This window comes from Geosmithia morbida (assembly GCF_012550715.1).
Source record: "Geosmithia morbida isolate 1262 chromosome Unknown scaffold_1, whole genome shotgun sequence".
Lineage (NCBI taxonomy): Eukaryota > Fungi > Ascomycota > Sordariomycetes > Hypocreales > Bionectriaceae > Geosmithia > Geosmithia morbida.
Genome location: NW_023336188.1, coordinates 492,050 through 507,843, shown reverse-complemented (window position 1 = coordinate 507,843; position 15,794 = coordinate 492,050). Strand labels below are relative to the sequence as shown.

Here is a 15,794-nt window from a genome sequence, read left to right as displayed (position 1 = left end):
TATCGAGACGGCGTCAGGAGTGCTCGAAGATGGGAGAGGAAAGGTGGGTTGATGTGAACAAGACGGGTTCCCAAGACAGCATGCTGGAGCGGGGCAGCGTCGTGTCGTTTAGTAGTTGAGTCGCATGTGATGTGACGACTTATTCAAAGTCACTGAGCTGAGAGAGGAAATGGCTTGCGATGAAGTACGAAGTCAAGTCAAGGTTTGGGCTCTTCGGGGTCGCTCCTGAAGGAGAATCCGACAGCTAGCAAGGGTAGGTGCCAAGAGGCTGCAAATAATGACTTAGCAGCCGCCCGCAAAGATACAGCGGGGAAGTTCTCTCTTTCTTTTTTTTTCTTACAACGCAAGGCTCGGCTTCCTCCAATACTTGGCGGGAGTGGTTGAGGAGAGAAGGAGGCGATCGTGCATCGAATGGCACCTGCGACGAGACGTGAAGTCAAAACACGACCATGGGACCGTCATGACGATGGGAGGGCGAGTGGATTCGGGGGTTAACGGGCCTATGGATTGGCCGGGGGCGCTTCAGAGCGTTGAACGGAGTGCGCCGTGCATCGCAGCAAACCAATCTGCACATCGTATTATTACTAACATGGGGGCCACATTAGGCCACATCACGCTGTAGGACCTGGTCTAGGCCTCAAAGAGGGACAGAGTTAGAGGGGGGGACCCTTGGGGGACTGCTATCGATAGCGGTCTCAGTAAATTACAGTGTCCTACGGGGCACAAGGGGGACACGCCCATTAGCCTATGGGGACCAAGCTCTTGGAGCTCTTAGGGGGGGGATCGAGGGGCACGACGGCGCATAGCAACGGTTCCAGTTGAGCTTGCAATGAAAGGTAACGAAATATCCGAGCATCCCTCTCTCCTCCTCCCTCTCCCTCTACCAGTACTACTCTTGACTCTTTACTCGTAGTAGCTCTACTGCGGCAATATACGGCGTATGCTGACGGGACATGACCGCACGAGTGCTTGTATAGGTGATATAATACTTATATTACAGTGTAGGATCTCATGGAGTATTATTAATGTGTGCACCTTGCCTCGTGACGTTATTGTTATCCACTCCTAATAGAAGCCCCCATCAACTGCCAGACATGTCACCAGCTAGGAACTGCCAACTCTCGCCGCCATTTCATCGTCGGCCTACCGCTTGCCGTAGATGCATCATGCATGTACGCCACATAACACATAACACGTACAGAGAGCAGGTGATGGATGATGTGCCTGTTACGGCATAATACCAGTAGTGCCAGTCCTGGTTCTGGCCATGAACCTGCAGCTGGCAGCAATCACCGCAAACCTTGTGCGCCTGCCTTCACGTGTTGATACGAGAATCGTGCTTGATCGTCAGTGGGAGAGGAAGGTTTGAGTGGTATGATTGCTACCAGGTCAGCAACCGGTTCCATCAGATGTTCCATGACAGATATACGCACGTTTCTGTGTATCATCTGATCCTCTCCTCGTCTCTTGCCTGGCCGCATCAGCACATGTGCAAATACCCTACAGGCAAACACTTGGATCTGATCGCTACTACCATGCATGGCTAACGCGGCCAGATCCGACTGATGAACGGTTTTTTCTATGTGATAATACGTCGCAGGGAAGGCGCTTTTAGAGATGTCATCACTTTCTGTCTACGATTTGCTGTGCATTGCCAAAGCCAAGTGGACAGCATTAGTGGTGGTCCGTGGTCGGTGATGATGTCGTCAGAGAAGAAAAAGGAGGTGATTGACTTGATGTCTACATCGATACCGACAACACCGCCACACGTTTCGTCGCCGCATGTCTCGTCTAGCTAGCTCTGCTCCTCTATCCAGGAACGATTGAACGTACGAGATGCCATACAAAAGCAGTACAGATATTATACCACTACCGCTCCTGCTCCATGCTCGTATGCTGGTGGGGAATTGAATCGGGGCTCTCTCACATCCTCATACTCGTACGGACCGTTGAAGCGGCGACTCCTCCATCATCCGGTCTTGCCAAGACCCAGAGGTCATGTCGTCTCGTTAACATGCTACATGTTTTCGCGTCGTGTTATATGAGGTAAGAAACAGAACAATCATATCAATGCCTGAGTAAGCGCATCATCATTGTGAACTGACATCTCCTCGTCTAGCCGTCTGTTATTTGCTAGACGAGACGTGCATCCGTCCAGCAATTAGACCCTCCCTGGCGTAGTCCGGAAGTGGAGATGGAACTCAGCGCCGCTCTTAACCAGCAAGGGAGAGGCTCGTACTGGCAAGTGGCAATACAGGTATTTTCCCATGCTCTGAGTTACGGAACATCCACATTCTCCGTTCGGCATCGCTGTTGGGGTCGTCATCGCCGCTCATTAGAGTCTAGCGGGATTAATATAGGTACACCACTGTACTTACACATGTAGTGTTAAACAATACACCCGACTAACCGTCAAGTGACAATACGATTACGAGTACGCCTCAGTAGCGGCAGAAAAGGGACGAAAAAAAGAAAAGAAAAGAAAAAAAAAAGGAATGGAATAGCAGCGTGGGAAGCCTAGGCCGAAACGAGTTAGACATGAGCAAATCGGCTTGGCCCCCCCCTGAATGGCCATCACCCCGGGGAGCTGCAATGTCAATAATCAAAATAAAATGGACAGAGGCAAAAACAAATTGTAGAGCGCGCGCGCCAATCGTTGGAAGAAGAACGGTTCCAGTTCCAGAATCGGGTCATCGGGTCACTGCGACCACATACATCTCTTACCCGTCGACGACTTGGTATTAATTCCGCTTCACCGGTTGTTGTGCGAATGTGGATTTGTTGTCCTCTTCGTCTCTTTTGGTTCTCCTTCGTTTCCCGATCCTTTTTCCTTCACACACCCCCCCCCCCCCCCCCCCCGATCTACGTCCGTTCATTCATTCCCACTCTTCGCACCATCTTTCAGCATCCCGGCCTGGCCTGGTCTTGGAACTTACTGTTACCACTATTACACACTATAACACGCGCTTGGGGGCTACTTCTCCGTCCCACTGCATGGCCGATTGACGCTCCTTTCGTGTAGCCCTCGTCTTATGATCGATCCCTCCCTTTTCTTTCCCTCTCCAATCTCGTGCCTTTCTTTCTTTTTTTCTTTTTCTTTTTTTCTTTTCCTTTTGCCCCAGACCACCCCCGTCGTCTATCGTATAGAATAATACTAGCCCTCTGGGCCACACAGGTATAAGAGGAGGCTTCACATCCTCGCGCACAAAACATCCTTCCAATATGTCAACAAGATATTCTCTCAGGCAGACGCCAAAGTATGTGATGACCATTCTCTCCCCCCCCCCCCCCCCCCTTTTACTTCGCACGGGTAATTGGCCTAGCTCTATACATTCTGGCTCCAAACCTGTTCGACTGACTCTCGTTCAGGAAGAAGGAACTCTTTCAGGGCATGACAGAGACGCCTTTGCCACAGCGCCGTTCCTCTCGTCGTCAATCTTCCGTCCCTGCCGACAACGCTCCTTCAGACGCCGAGACCGAGACCAGCTCGATTCCCGAGAAGACGACCCGCTCTACCCGTCGCCGCACCGCTAGGTTCACCGAGGAGATGGATGAGAGTCTGGATAAGGAGACCAAGGTCAAGCCCACCGCCAGTGGCGTGGCCAATGGCCTCGGTAAGAGCGCCACTGCCACCAACGGAAACGGCGCTGCTGCTGCCGCCAATGGCAATGGCAACGGCACCGCCCATGCCAAGAAGGCGAACGGTGTTGCCGCTGCTGCCGAAGCCTCGGCTGTTAGCGTCGTCGACGGTTGGAAACCCGGCCAGGACCCCAGGATCGACTACTCGGGCGAGGTCGAATTTGGTGGCTCCCTTGGCACCCTCTCCATGATGATCATCTTCCCCTTAATCATGTGGTACATGTGGGTTGGCGCCACCTACTACGACGGCAGGTTCCCCTCCCGCTCCGAGGGTCAGACCTGGCCCGAGTTCGGCCAGCACCTCTTCAACCTCGTCTACACCGGCGCGTTCCCCCACGCCAAGGCCTGGGCCTGGTATTGGAGCTACCTCATCTTCGAGGGCGCCTGCTACTGCCTCCTCCCCGGCGTCTGGGGCTGGGGGAAGCCCCTGCCTCACATGGGGGGCAAGCAGCTTCGCTACTTCTGCAACGCCTACGCGAGCCTGTACTTCACCCTCTCCGTCCTGGCCGTCCTGCACTTCTCCGGCGTCTGGCGGCTGTACAACGCCATCGACGAGTTCGGCCCGCTCCTGTCCGTCGCCATCTTCAGCGGCTTCATCGTCAGCTTCGTCGCATACTTCTCGGCCCTGTGGAGGGGCAAGCAGCACCGCATGACGGGCTACCCCATCTACGACTTCTTCATGGGCGCCGAGCTCAACCCCCGCATGTTTGGCATCCTCGACTTCAAGATGTTCTTCGAGGTCCGCATGCCCTGGTACTTCCTGCTCATCCTGTCTCTGGGTACCGCCGCCCGCCAGTACGAGACGTACGGCTACGTCTCGGGTGAGGTGGCCTTTGTCGTCATGGCCCACTACCTGTACGCCAACGCCTGCTCCAAGGGCGAGGAGCTCATCATCACCACCTGGGACATGTACTACGAGAAGTGGGGCTTCATGCTCATCTTCTGGAACCTCGCCGGCGTCCCCCTCTCCTACTGCCACTGCACCATCTACCTGGCCAACCATGACCCGGCCGAGTACCGCTGGAACCGCTATGCCCTCGCCGCCTTCTACGTCGCCTATCTCTTCTGGTACTGGGTCTGGGACAGCTGCAACAGCCAGAAGAACCGCTTCCGCGCCATGGAGAAGGGCAAGCTCATCCCCCGCAGGACCTTCCCCCAGGTTCCCTGGCAGACCGTCCACAACCCCAAGACTATCCAGTCCCCTGAGGGCACCATCCTCGTCGACGGTTGGTACGGCCTCGCCCGCAAGATCCACTACACCGCCGACGCCTGGTTCTCCATCTCCTGGGGCCTCATCACCGGCTTCCACAGCCCGTTCCCCTGGTTCTACCCTGTCTTCTTCTGTTGCATGATTGCCCACCGTGCCTCGCGCGACATTCACCGCTGCCGCACAAAGTACGGAGATGCCTGGATCGAGTACGAGAAGCGCGTGCCCTACCTCTTCATCCCAGTACGTTCTCTCTCCCTCTCTCGCTTTTATACTATATGACCCCGACTAACCGAGTTCCACAGTACGTCATCTAAGTCGCCTAGGCAGTTTCTGCCAGTCGTTTGGGCCATTTCCCTCTTCATACACGTACATATTACCTATGTTTCTTGGGGCGCCAAGTCTCTTCTTCTAGACTCGGGCCCCCTTCTTTTTTTCCTGGAGTACTTGTCAAATGGAGACCTGCACACCTCGCACTCATACTTATACTTTTAATCGTCGACGCGGAATGTTATTGTTGGGCGGGGCTTGATGCGGATGGGGAAGAGAACGGATTTCATTCTTAACGTGTACAGAAACCTGGGCGGCGATCCAGAATTCAAGGTGGCGGGGAGGGAGTTTTTTTCTCTCTTATAAGCACGAAAAAGGGGTGATTGTTGATGTTTTGTCGAACTATATAAGTCTTATTATTATCTTAATGTTTTCTTCTTCTCTTATAATGGTTAGTACAGTGGTATCGAGTTGGCATGAGCGGGGGGACAATCGTTGTATATCGAGTCCATGGGTACGTGTAACATGTTACGTTGGGAGTTGCGACAGTGGGTAACGGCGTTGGCCATAGTTCGAAGTTAAACATGATGACCGGAAAGAAGCATTTACACAAGAGACAAATACGCAGTTCCTCTATTATCATATGCCAACCTAATGATTGAAACGTTCAAGGATTCAAACTTGTCAACTCTTCTCCTTGACCACCATACTCAAAGACACAAGACAACATCGGTGACAGCGTAGCTAAATTGCACACACCCCTGGCTCGGGTCTATCGAAAAAAGAGAAAAAAAAAATAAGAAACCTAACACTCCCCCTTCCCTGATATGCCGTGTGTGACTAGTATACATTGTAACAGCCGCCCTCGACTCCCGCAACCGAAGCGAGAATAGCCCTTGATTATGCGGGACGGCGACGACTGTTTTGGAAAACAAAAAAGTCCTGCCAGGCCAGGTCGAAAAAAGTGACTACTACTCTTCGCACACACACTTCCCCTGCCGCCTGGGAAAGTTATAAATAAAAAAGTCATTGTCATGATGATGGAAGCCCGAAAATAACCAAAGTTTCGCGGGAGTCGTGACGGCCCTTACTAAGCCGTGGCCTTAGCCCAGTCATCAATTGGTAGGTCTTAGCCGGAAGCCTAGTCGCAGCTGGCGTTGAGAGTCGCCTTGGAGTTCATGAGCAGAGCGACAATCAGACCGTAGAGACCTGCGATGCGTTAGTTTGCCCGACTCTGTACAAATCGGCGTCCAAAAGACGGGTGTTAGAAGGTAAGACGTACCCAGGACTTCGGCAAAAATGAGAATAAGGATCATGCCAACGAAGAGACGAGGCTGTTGAGCGGTACCACGGACACCTGCATCACCAACGATGCCAATGGCGAAACCGGCAGCGAGACCGGCGAGACCGACCGACAGACCAGCACCGAATTGGATGAATCCGGTGTAGAGGGGCAGGTCCTGCTTCAGGCCGTCGGAGATAAGGACCGAGACGACAAGACCGTAGATACCAATGATACCAGCCATAATGACGGGAACAATGTCTGTAGATTGTCGAGTTAGCAAGCATGTTCGGACCGATGTGTTGCCAATTGGGTATAATGCAACGCACTCTTGACGATCAGGTCAGGGCGGAGGACACCCATAGCAGAGATACCAACACCAGACTTGGCAGTACCGTACGCGGCACCAAAGCAGGTGAAGACAATGGCGCAGGTGCAGCCCATAGCACCGAAGAAGGGCTATTTGTTCATTATTTGTTAGCAGCACTAAGCAAGACAGGATTCGATGACGGGAAAAGCTCCATCCGTCGCCGCGCCGACGGCGGCCATAGCTAAAAGGGGCGCATGAGGGTGACGTCGGTCGGGAGAGAGGCAGGGATGTGGGTGCGGTAGTTAAGGAGAACTAACCGAGTAGACGGGGCTGTGAGAGAAGGCATTGTTAGCTCAAAATCCGGAAGATAGCCAAACGACAAGGAACGCGATGGGAACCGTAAAGCGTTTCTGAGATGGCAACAAGGTTCTCTGATAGAAAAACGCTCCTGGGACACCTGGGCGACCGTAGGATAGGGAGGCGCGCTGACGTACCAGTATTCGGAGACCATGGTGGCGGTGTTGAGATGGCTGATCGAAAGAGAGAAGAAAAAATATGTAGGAAGCGAGATCTGCTTGTCGGCTTAGGGAGAGCTACAAGACGTTTGGCGAAGGTGGTCTCGGTTGATGAGCTTTCGATGCCGGTGGATGGTCTGGGCGAGGTTTGCGTGTTCAAGTCACGGTTCCAAGATTGGCGGCCAAACTTTGGGGGGGAGAGCTGGCTGGAAGGCTCTGCCTGCGGCACCGTGGCAGGGGTGGGTTACATAAGACGCGGAAGAAGGATAAAGTAATTTTCCCAGTCTCCACTGCCGAAAATGGGTTAAGACAGTCAGCGCTCTCAGATGCCCCACACAGTAAAGTTCGCCTCTTACTAGGATTTGATAATATTTGTTTGGAGGGTTTTTTTTTTCTTGTGATAGTCAACCAACTTTTTTCTTTCCTCACCACCGAAGTCATCACGACCGAACCCTTCAGGGCGAGCCAACGCAAGGAACCCTGTCATTCTAACCTGTCCGTACGGAATACAACACTGAATACCCTCTCGGGGCTCTTGACTATCTGAACAATCTACTCAAGATGTCTGAATCTGCTGGTACGACTACTTGTTCACTACGCTCACAAGCAAGCAAGCGTTATTGAGAACATATCGCGCTAATTTTTTTTCTTGATAGCCTGGCCCCTGGCCGATGCTAAGTTGGAGCAGGAGATTTTGGACCTTGTTCAGTCTGCCACTCGTATGATTCTCCCTTCCCCTCCTCCCCTGCCGACACTCGACCGAAAGTTCTAACCCGATCGTTTTACAGACGCCCGCCAGCTCAAGAAGGGTGCCAACGAGGCCACCAAGACGCTGAACCGTGGTGTTTCTGAGGTCGTCATCCTCGCTGCCGACACCCAGCCTCTTGCCATTCTGCTGCACATTCCCCTCCTGTGCGAGGACAAGAACGTAAGTTATATGCCTATCCAGGATTTGGGGCGATTGTGCTAACTAGTCAATGCCTTCAGGTTCCATATGTCTACGTCAGTAGCAAGATGCACCTCGGCCGTGCCTGCGGTGTTAGCCGGCCCGTCATTGCCGCCAGTATCACCAGCAACGACGCCAGTGAGCTGGCTGGCCAGATCCGCGCCATGCGCGACAAGGTTGAGCGCCTCGCCATCTAAGACGGACTCACATCTCACACTGCACGGAGAAACGGATTGGGCGAATAGGTGCTAGGAACACATCGAGGGTCGACGATACAACGGCGGAGGCCTTTGTTGCGAGGTACCGGTAGCTTGCCGCGGATGTTCAAGTCGTGGAATATACATGATAATGAATCGAGAAGCTCAGAGCCCCCGTGATATGTAATTCATATGGAAATTCAACGATGCAATTCTCCTGTCTATGCACCATCAGTCCTGTCCTGTCTCTTGTGAAAATGTTCAATAGTGCCGGCGAATTGGGGGCGCTATTCCATGAAAATATGGCCATCAAAGAGTGACTGCAATTTGCCAGGCATCAGAAAGAATACCCAAAGCCGGACTCAATGCAGCTGCATATGCAGTAAAACACTTGGTGTTCACGGCCTAGCTACCATTGATTCCATCGTGCTCGCTATGTGAGTGCAAATGTCGGGGGTGGCCTTCGCGGGGGGTCGTCGTTGAACATGGATATGTTGCCAATAAGCTTTAAAAACCGACAAAGGCAACATCACCGAACCAAAATAGTCTAATCAAGAAAAAAAGGATCAGATTCTTAAGCGAGAAAGAAAAGAAAAAAAGAGGCAATAGATTCTTCCGTTTGAGCACCGATGGCCCGTAGCCTCCACGCACAGTGACGTGATTCGATCAGATAAGAACAGGAGCCCCAGATCCAGTCCCCTCGGACAAAAATTACTATAGGCCTAAAATGTCTCTCATACGTCAAAGGTCATTCACACACTATATTATTCCTACAGCGACGCATGCGCGCAACCGAACTTGTGACACAATCCATTTCACCCACCATATTTCTCTCTCTCTGCGAAGGATAAAAAAAAATCACAGGTGCACACGGGCGCGCACACATCATCATATAAAGACGCAGGCACAATTTGGTCCCATTAGCACCGGCTACGGGCATTATATGCGGACCGTCCCCTTCCCTCCCGCATTTGCATGATGCCCGGACTTGCCCGCAAGGTCGTCATTTGCACGGCCACCGACGGCCTGGTCATCCAACCTCGCTCTGCAAAGGGACAGAGGCCGTTTCAGACCCTGTGCATAAAGTATGGTAGTGACGTCGTGTCCTTGGCTTCGCCTGGCCAGACACCCGAATACTACTCGGATGACGACGACTCGTCGTTTGAGGCCTTTGGCATTATAGGTGAGCCGTCAACCCTTTCCCATCTATACGTCTGTGCTGTGTTACTAAGTGTGCCGCAGGGCTCATAACTGTCTCCAAGCTTAGTTACTTGGTCAGTATCACGCGGCGACAGCAGGTTGCGCAGGTGGATGGGTCGCCTATTTATGTTGTCACAGATGTGGCCTTGACACCATGTGCGTCAAAGGCTGAGGCACAGGAATCCATTCGCAAAACACAGCAGTCATTGTCTGGACCTGTAGCCTCAGACGATGGGGTGGGCGATGATGATGACAGTAGCGATGATGACGACGGCGTGGATCCACGGAGCAGCGATGCCGATGATGACGTCGATGATGCCGTCGTTCTCACCTTCGACGATGGCCTCAAGAACGAACCTCGCTCGCCTGAGATGCGCGTGGCTCAAGATGTTTTCAATAGGAGAGGAAGCTACGGTGGGTTCGCGCAGAGCTGGTTTAGTCGCAATGGCTGGACTGTGGGCAAGAAGCCGCCTCTGGGTATTAGCAACTCACCCACCATGTCTCCCACCCCGTCGCCTATCAAGACACCAGAGATGAGCACACTGCCACCTTCTGAGAGCCTGGCACCCGCAGCCTCACCGGAGGAAGTCACCAACCTGATCCCAAAACTCCTCCAGATGGTCCAGGTGTACTTTGGCTCATCAAGAAGCTTCTACTTCGCGTACGACTTCGACTTAACACGCAGCCTGGCGAGGAGGACTGAATTCCCCCTGAACCCTGAGATTCCTCTTTATTCCCAGGTCGACGACGTCTTCTTCTGGAACCGAAACCTCATGCTGCCCTTCTTGAACGCGGGCCACGAGTCCGTATCCCTCCCACTTCTGCAGGGCTTCGTGGGACAACGCTCCTTCATTGTAGACAGCAACCCCCCGCAGGTTGACGACTTGGGAGTAGAGTCGGTGGAGCTAAGTAATCTACAATCGCCCGCTCCCGTTGGTAGCACCAGCCCTGAAGCCGATGACGACGGTGACGTTAGGCGCCGGGACTCGGAGAAGAGCTATACCATCACCCTCATCTCTCGCCGGTCCACCCAGAGGGCTGGTCTGCGCTACCTCCGCCGCGGCGTGAACCAAGACGGCTCAGTAGCCAACATGGTCGAGACGGAGCAGCTCCTGTCCCCCACGGAAAGCCAAGTCAGCTCCCCCCAGACGCGATCCTACCTCCAGGTCAGGGGTAGCATACCGCTCTTCTTTTCCCAGACGCCGTACTCCCTCAAGCCGGTGCCGGTTCTGCAGCACTCCGAGGAGACCAACCGACAAGCATGCCGGAAGCACTTCGACAGGTTACGGAGGACGTATGGGGAGATCCAAATCGTCAATCTGGTTGAGAAGCATGGCGTCGAGGCCGCCATTGGCACGCGGTACGAGCACACGGTCGACTACCTAAACCGGCTGACGAGCGAGCAAAGCGAGGTTGGACCGTCGCAACAATCCCCCGGACCCCTGTCATTCGAGTGGTTTGACTTCCACCGCGCCTGTCGCGGAATGAAGTTTGAGAATGTCAACCTCCTTCTGTCCCGTCTGAGAGATCAGATCGAGCATCTGGGAAGCGCGAGGGTACGGGACGGGAAAGTGGTGGAGAGGCAGAAGGGCATCATCCGCACAAACTGCATGGACTGCCTGGACCGTACGAATGTCTGCCAGAGCTCCTTTGCCCGCCATATGCTCGACTTGCAGCTCAAGGAAGACGGGTTCGACATGAGTGCCCAGGTGGACCAGCAAAGTATCTGGTTCAATACGCTATGGGCGGACAATGGCGACGCTATATCCAAGCAGTATGCATCCACGGCAGCCATGAAGGGCGACTACACCAGGACCAAGAAACGAGACTACCGGGGTGCATTGAACGACCTCGGTCTGTCCCTTGCACGATTCTACAGCGGGTACGATCTCTTACTCTCACGATCTTAAGCCCCGTTACCGTCTATGTTACTGACTGCAACACTAGAATGGTAAATGACTACTTCAGCCAAACAGCCATAGATTTCCTGCTGGGGAACGTCAACGACAAGGTATTCGAAGAATTCGAGGCCGACATGAAGAACAAAGACCCGGCCATCTCCATGACCAAGATGCGCGAGCAGGCCGTTGAACTGTGCCAGAAGCGCGTCGTGGCCGATGAGGATGAAGAATTCCACGGAGGGTGGGCCCTGCTCACACCCAACGTGTCCAACACCATCAAGACTCTCCCCATGGAGGAAGTGGTGCTCCTCCTGACGGACGCAGCGGTGTACCTCTGCCGATTCGACTGGAATATGGACAAAGTGTCATCCTTCGAGAGGGTCAACCTGGCCAACATTACGGGTATAAGGGTGGGAACATACATAACGTCGACCATTTCGACTTCGCAGGCCGACCCATCCAAGAATGTCGGGTTCGTCGTGACGTACCAGCCCGGCAAGAGCGACATCACGAGGACCAACACGCGCACACTTTCGAGCCGGGATGACCTGGCACCCGAGCCCGGCGACGGGGCGCGCCCAATGAGCCTGATTGATGGTCTTTTCGGGGGCGTTAATAAAGAGCCCCCCTTGTGCAGGCTCGCGTTCAAGGTGCCATATGTAGACTCGTCTACCGTGGCCATCGGCGGCGCATCGCAGCAGCAGACGGAGGAGCAGCAGGCATCCAATATATGCGCTGAGATGGAGCGCCTGGTTCTCGAGTGTCGGGTGTCCAGGCGCGACGAGAAGGAGAGCAGCATCATAGAGAGGAGTGACATTATCTCTCTGGAGGAAGCAAGGCGGAATACAGGGTTGCTGGAGCAGCTGGGGCATTCTATAAAGAAGCTAGTATGGGCATGAGCATAAAAGTCTGCGCTTCCAGTACGGATATTGGAGTTTGTTTTTCTTGTTCTCTATTTGTTTCTCTTTCTTCTTCTTCTTTCGATACTTATTTTTTTGATATATATCGAGCGGAAAGAGGGGACCCATTCAACATCTTTCTAGCTTATAGAGGTGCATTTGGTAGCGCATATTCTCCAGCTGCATGGGATATCTCAGAGTATCCGGTAGACGGAACCATTTGGAGTCGTTGGACTTCAGCTTCTCCCACTTGACACTGGCATCATCGGCCTTGAGGAGCGTGTGGTCCAGCAGCCAGTGCATGGGGTACCGCTTCTTCTCTTTGCCCAGCGCCGTCTCGGAGTAGCTCCCCGGGCTATCCAGGACGAGAAGCAGGCTCCCGTTTGGCAGACTGCGCCCCAGACTGGTAAGGAAACTCGTCGTCTTGCCTATGCCACCATCCGTGTACAGCTCGTTCAGGGTAAAGAATAGCGTGACCAGGAGCGGATCCCTACCCTCCCCCGGCCCCAGCCTCAGCAAGTCGGCCACAGTCCGGCCGTCCAGGGACAGGACATCCTTCTGCACGAAGCTCATGGAAAGGCGCTCGGGCTCGATAAACGCGCAGTTCGACGCCTTTGCCGAGGCGGAGGCGTACCTAGATAGCTCGGGCGGCATGGTGAGCCGCGCATGCATCAGCGAAGCGACCTGTGACCAAGGCGCCGAGTCGACCAGCGTGATGTGCCCGCCTTCCAGGGAGCACTGGCTCACGTACGACGCCACGGCCACGTGCTCGGCTGCGCAGCCGCCTATCGAGACGACTTGTAGATTGCTGCGGCCTTTATCACTGCCGGCGGCGGCGGTGGTAATGGGCGACAGATGACTCTCCAGCCCCCGCAGGACATGGGAATAGCACAGAGCGCGCGTAGGGCTCCATCGAGCAGCGTAGGCTTCGAGGTAGTCCTCCCTGCCAAAGGCCGTGGAAAAGTCCCGGTTGAAGAGGGCCTGTTTGATCTCCTGGATGAGGGTGGGGAAGGTGTCGGCCGACAGGACGGAGTAGAAGGCTTCGGAGAAGATATCTAGGAGGCGCTGCTGGTGTTTAGGGTCGCCTTGAACTTCGGGTGATACTGGCGGCGTAGTGACGGTGGCGGCGACCTTCTGTGTCGTCGTCGTCGCCTTTTTTCCTGATGATTTTTTTACCATGATAAACTACCCCGCGGTGCAAGCTTTTTTTAATATTTCCTTTGAATCGTTTGGTAAGGTGGAGGGATAGTTTGGTTACCAACACCATCAGTATTGGGTTTTTTTCTTCTTGTATATAACCCTCAATGTATGATGATATGAAGTTCAGGAGGGTTTATGTGAAATTTCTCAAGTGATATAGAATCAGTCGTAGTAGCTCTATTGTCGGTTCTTAGTCATGTGCGGATAGGTTGGAAGTATGAAGTATCTCTTTTAAGCCAGGAAATATTACAACCACCTCTATTAGTCCGTTTACATGAACGAAACACTGTCCCGTCTTTAGATACCCAATGTAGGTGGAATATGGAAGATGATGGTGTTTGAATCAACTGGAATACGTTGTATAATTGAAGGGAGGCAGGAGCGTATCATACTGCTGCTGCCTACCTTGATGCACCTTCCTATGTTCATGTGCATCAAGACTACAGTACATATGGAGATTGGAAGGCGTCAGCCCGCCACATCATCCAGGCGTCAATTTTGTCGATATATCAACGATGTCTTAACAAGAAGGAAGTCGAAAAAAAAAACCACAGAACAGATATAGGATGTTAAAGCAAAGGAATGCAAAAAGAATAGGTCACGGTGGGGATCGAACCCACAATCTTCTGATTCGTAGTCAGACGCCTTGCCATTGGGCCACGCGACCTGTTGATTGGATGAAAGTTAATGGCGGAATCTGAAAATGTGAAGGCTTGGTTCCCATGGTGTCAGCCAACGGAATAGGTGTATCTGAGCCTAATCCTAATGCTGTTGCTGATAGATCCTTTGCTTCTATTTACGATGAACTTCGGTTCTCTTCTTTGAAGGAACATGGCCGTTGATAGTACGACGCACTGCGGGGGGAAGCGGTATGGTCAACGCACATGTCAGCAGAAGATGGAAACCCAGATGAGCCCTCCATATGAGATCATCAGTGGGAAAATGACATTTTTCCATTTTCCAGCATTGGTTCATCTGTACATCAAGGCAAACATAATACCTGAAATTCAAAGAATTGCTATTGCTATCATAATGCTAGTAGCAGTGAGAGCATAGTATTATTATACAAACCCAGAACGTAAGACCCCACGTACGTATTATATGAATATGAGCTGATCTTGCCGTGTTGAGACGCGAGGAAGAGACTGCAGCTGTGACATAATAGTCTGTATATCAATATATTAATAATACATGTATCGATTGCACGGTTCCCGCTAAGCACCTCACCCATGGGGCGATTTATCAACTCAAGTCGTAAAAGTACGAGTCATATCCTCCATAGGCGCGTTGGCCGCCCCCCCCCCCCCCCCCCCCCCCCCCCCCCCCCCCCGCGTGGTTGGTGGTGATGGTATCTACTCATTGTATGTCGGGGTGTTACGATCCGCCACGCGAAATCGACATGGTCACGACTACCACCACCAGCAACTGCAAAGACGGCTGGGGAATCCGTACGAGCCGGTTTTATAATTGGCGTAGGACGCATGATGCACATATTACAGACAAATATCCCGCACTATTAGCAGCTTGTAACAGCAGATGCAGCATGAGCTCCGGAACGAGGGGCAGGACAGCAATGGATGGAATTGCCCCACCTTTGAATTACAATACACATTACTCAAGGTCGACGTCATCGTACCTGGAGGTAGTCGTACTGACACCATTATCGCCATAGCATGTGTCGTAAAGTAAGACTCTGACGGATATGACCAAATCCAGGTGAATCATAGAGACAGTATGGAAGTGATGGCATGATAAATTCATGGAGACTCTTATGGTGGTGCGGCGCGAAGAGAGTTTTTTTTTTGCATCCTCTGCTACTCCGTATTTCCTCGTAGTGGCGCGCGAACGAGGGGCGAGGGGAACCTTCCTGGTGGTAAGGAGGGGCAGACAGAAAAAAAAGAGGGACTGAGCAGGGATTTCCATTCCAGCTAAACTTACCCAGATGTACCATTTGGCCTGGAATACTCTGCTCCGTGTGTACTGACACAAACTTGTTAGGCATCCAGAGGTTCCCTCTGCACCTGTAGAGCTTATTATGATTACCGCCTCTTCCCGAGAAGGCTGGGGGGTAATAACGTATATGAAGTGGTGTGTCGACACTCGACAGTCCTCTAACCCTGGCAGCCAAGCATCGAGGCAGATATATTACTGAGACCATCTGCATCGTGTCATATAGTAGGTTACATTGCCATGTCTGTAGTGATGATACGCTCATGTCCTTCCCTATG

At 52.8% G+C, this 15,794-nt stretch overlaps 5 protein-coding genes across 5 annotated transcripts; 3 read left to right on the top strand and 2 right to left on the bottom strand.

Annotated features, from left to right (window-relative positions):
- Positions 1-3,222: 3,222 nt before the first annotated feature.
- GMORB2_0915 (Delta24(24(1))-sterol reductase) lies at positions 3,223-5,163 on the top strand (the record flags this gene model as incomplete). Its single annotated transcript, XM_035462899.1, has 3 exons — positions 3,223-3,257; positions 3,370-5,089; positions 5,152-5,163. The coding sequence occupies 3 exons, from the start codon at positions 3,223-3,225 to the stop codon at positions 5,161-5,163; spliced, it is 1,767 nt and encodes a 588-aa protein (XP_035324323.1).
- Positions 5,164-6,257: 1,094 nt separating this feature from the next.
- On the bottom strand, positions 6,258-7,219 carry GMORB2_0914 (V-type H+-transporting ATPase 16kDa proteolipid subunit; the record flags this gene model as incomplete). Its single annotated transcript, XM_035462898.1, has 5 exons — positions 6,258-6,325; positions 6,399-6,659; positions 6,728-6,857; positions 7,026-7,038; positions 7,203-7,219. The coding sequence occupies 5 exons, from the start codon at positions 7,217-7,219 to the stop codon at positions 6,258-6,260; spliced, it is 489 nt and encodes a 162-aa protein (XP_035324322.1).
- A 565-nt stretch (positions 7,220-7,784) lies between these two features.
- GMORB2_0913 (U4/U6 small nuclear ribonucleoprotein SNU13) lies at positions 7,785-8,366 on the top strand (the record flags this gene model as incomplete). Its single annotated transcript, XM_035462897.1, has 4 exons — positions 7,785-7,800; positions 7,880-7,942; positions 8,012-8,151; positions 8,211-8,366. 4 exons carry the CDS (start codon positions 7,785-7,787, stop codon positions 8,364-8,366), a joined length of 375 nt encoding a protein of 124 aa, XP_035324321.1.
- Positions 8,367-9,344: 978 nt separating this feature from the next.
- GMORB2_0912 (uncharacterized protein) lies at positions 9,345-12,366 on the top strand (the record flags this gene model as incomplete). Its single annotated transcript, XM_035462896.1, has 3 exons — positions 9,345-9,549; positions 9,609-11,448; positions 11,514-12,366. 3 exons carry the CDS (start codon positions 9,345-9,347, stop codon positions 12,364-12,366), a joined length of 2,898 nt encoding a protein of 965 aa, XP_035324320.1.
- A 129-nt stretch (positions 12,367-12,495) lies between these two features.
- On the bottom strand, positions 12,496-13,545 carry GMORB2_0911 (25S rRNA (uracil2843-N3)-methyltransferase; the record flags this gene model as incomplete). Its single annotated transcript, XM_035462895.1, has 1 exon — positions 12,496-13,545. The coding sequence occupies one exon, from the start codon at positions 13,543-13,545 to the stop codon at positions 12,496-12,498; it is 1,050 nt and encodes a 349-aa protein (XP_035324319.1).
- Positions 13,546-15,794: the final 2,249 nt, after the last annotated feature.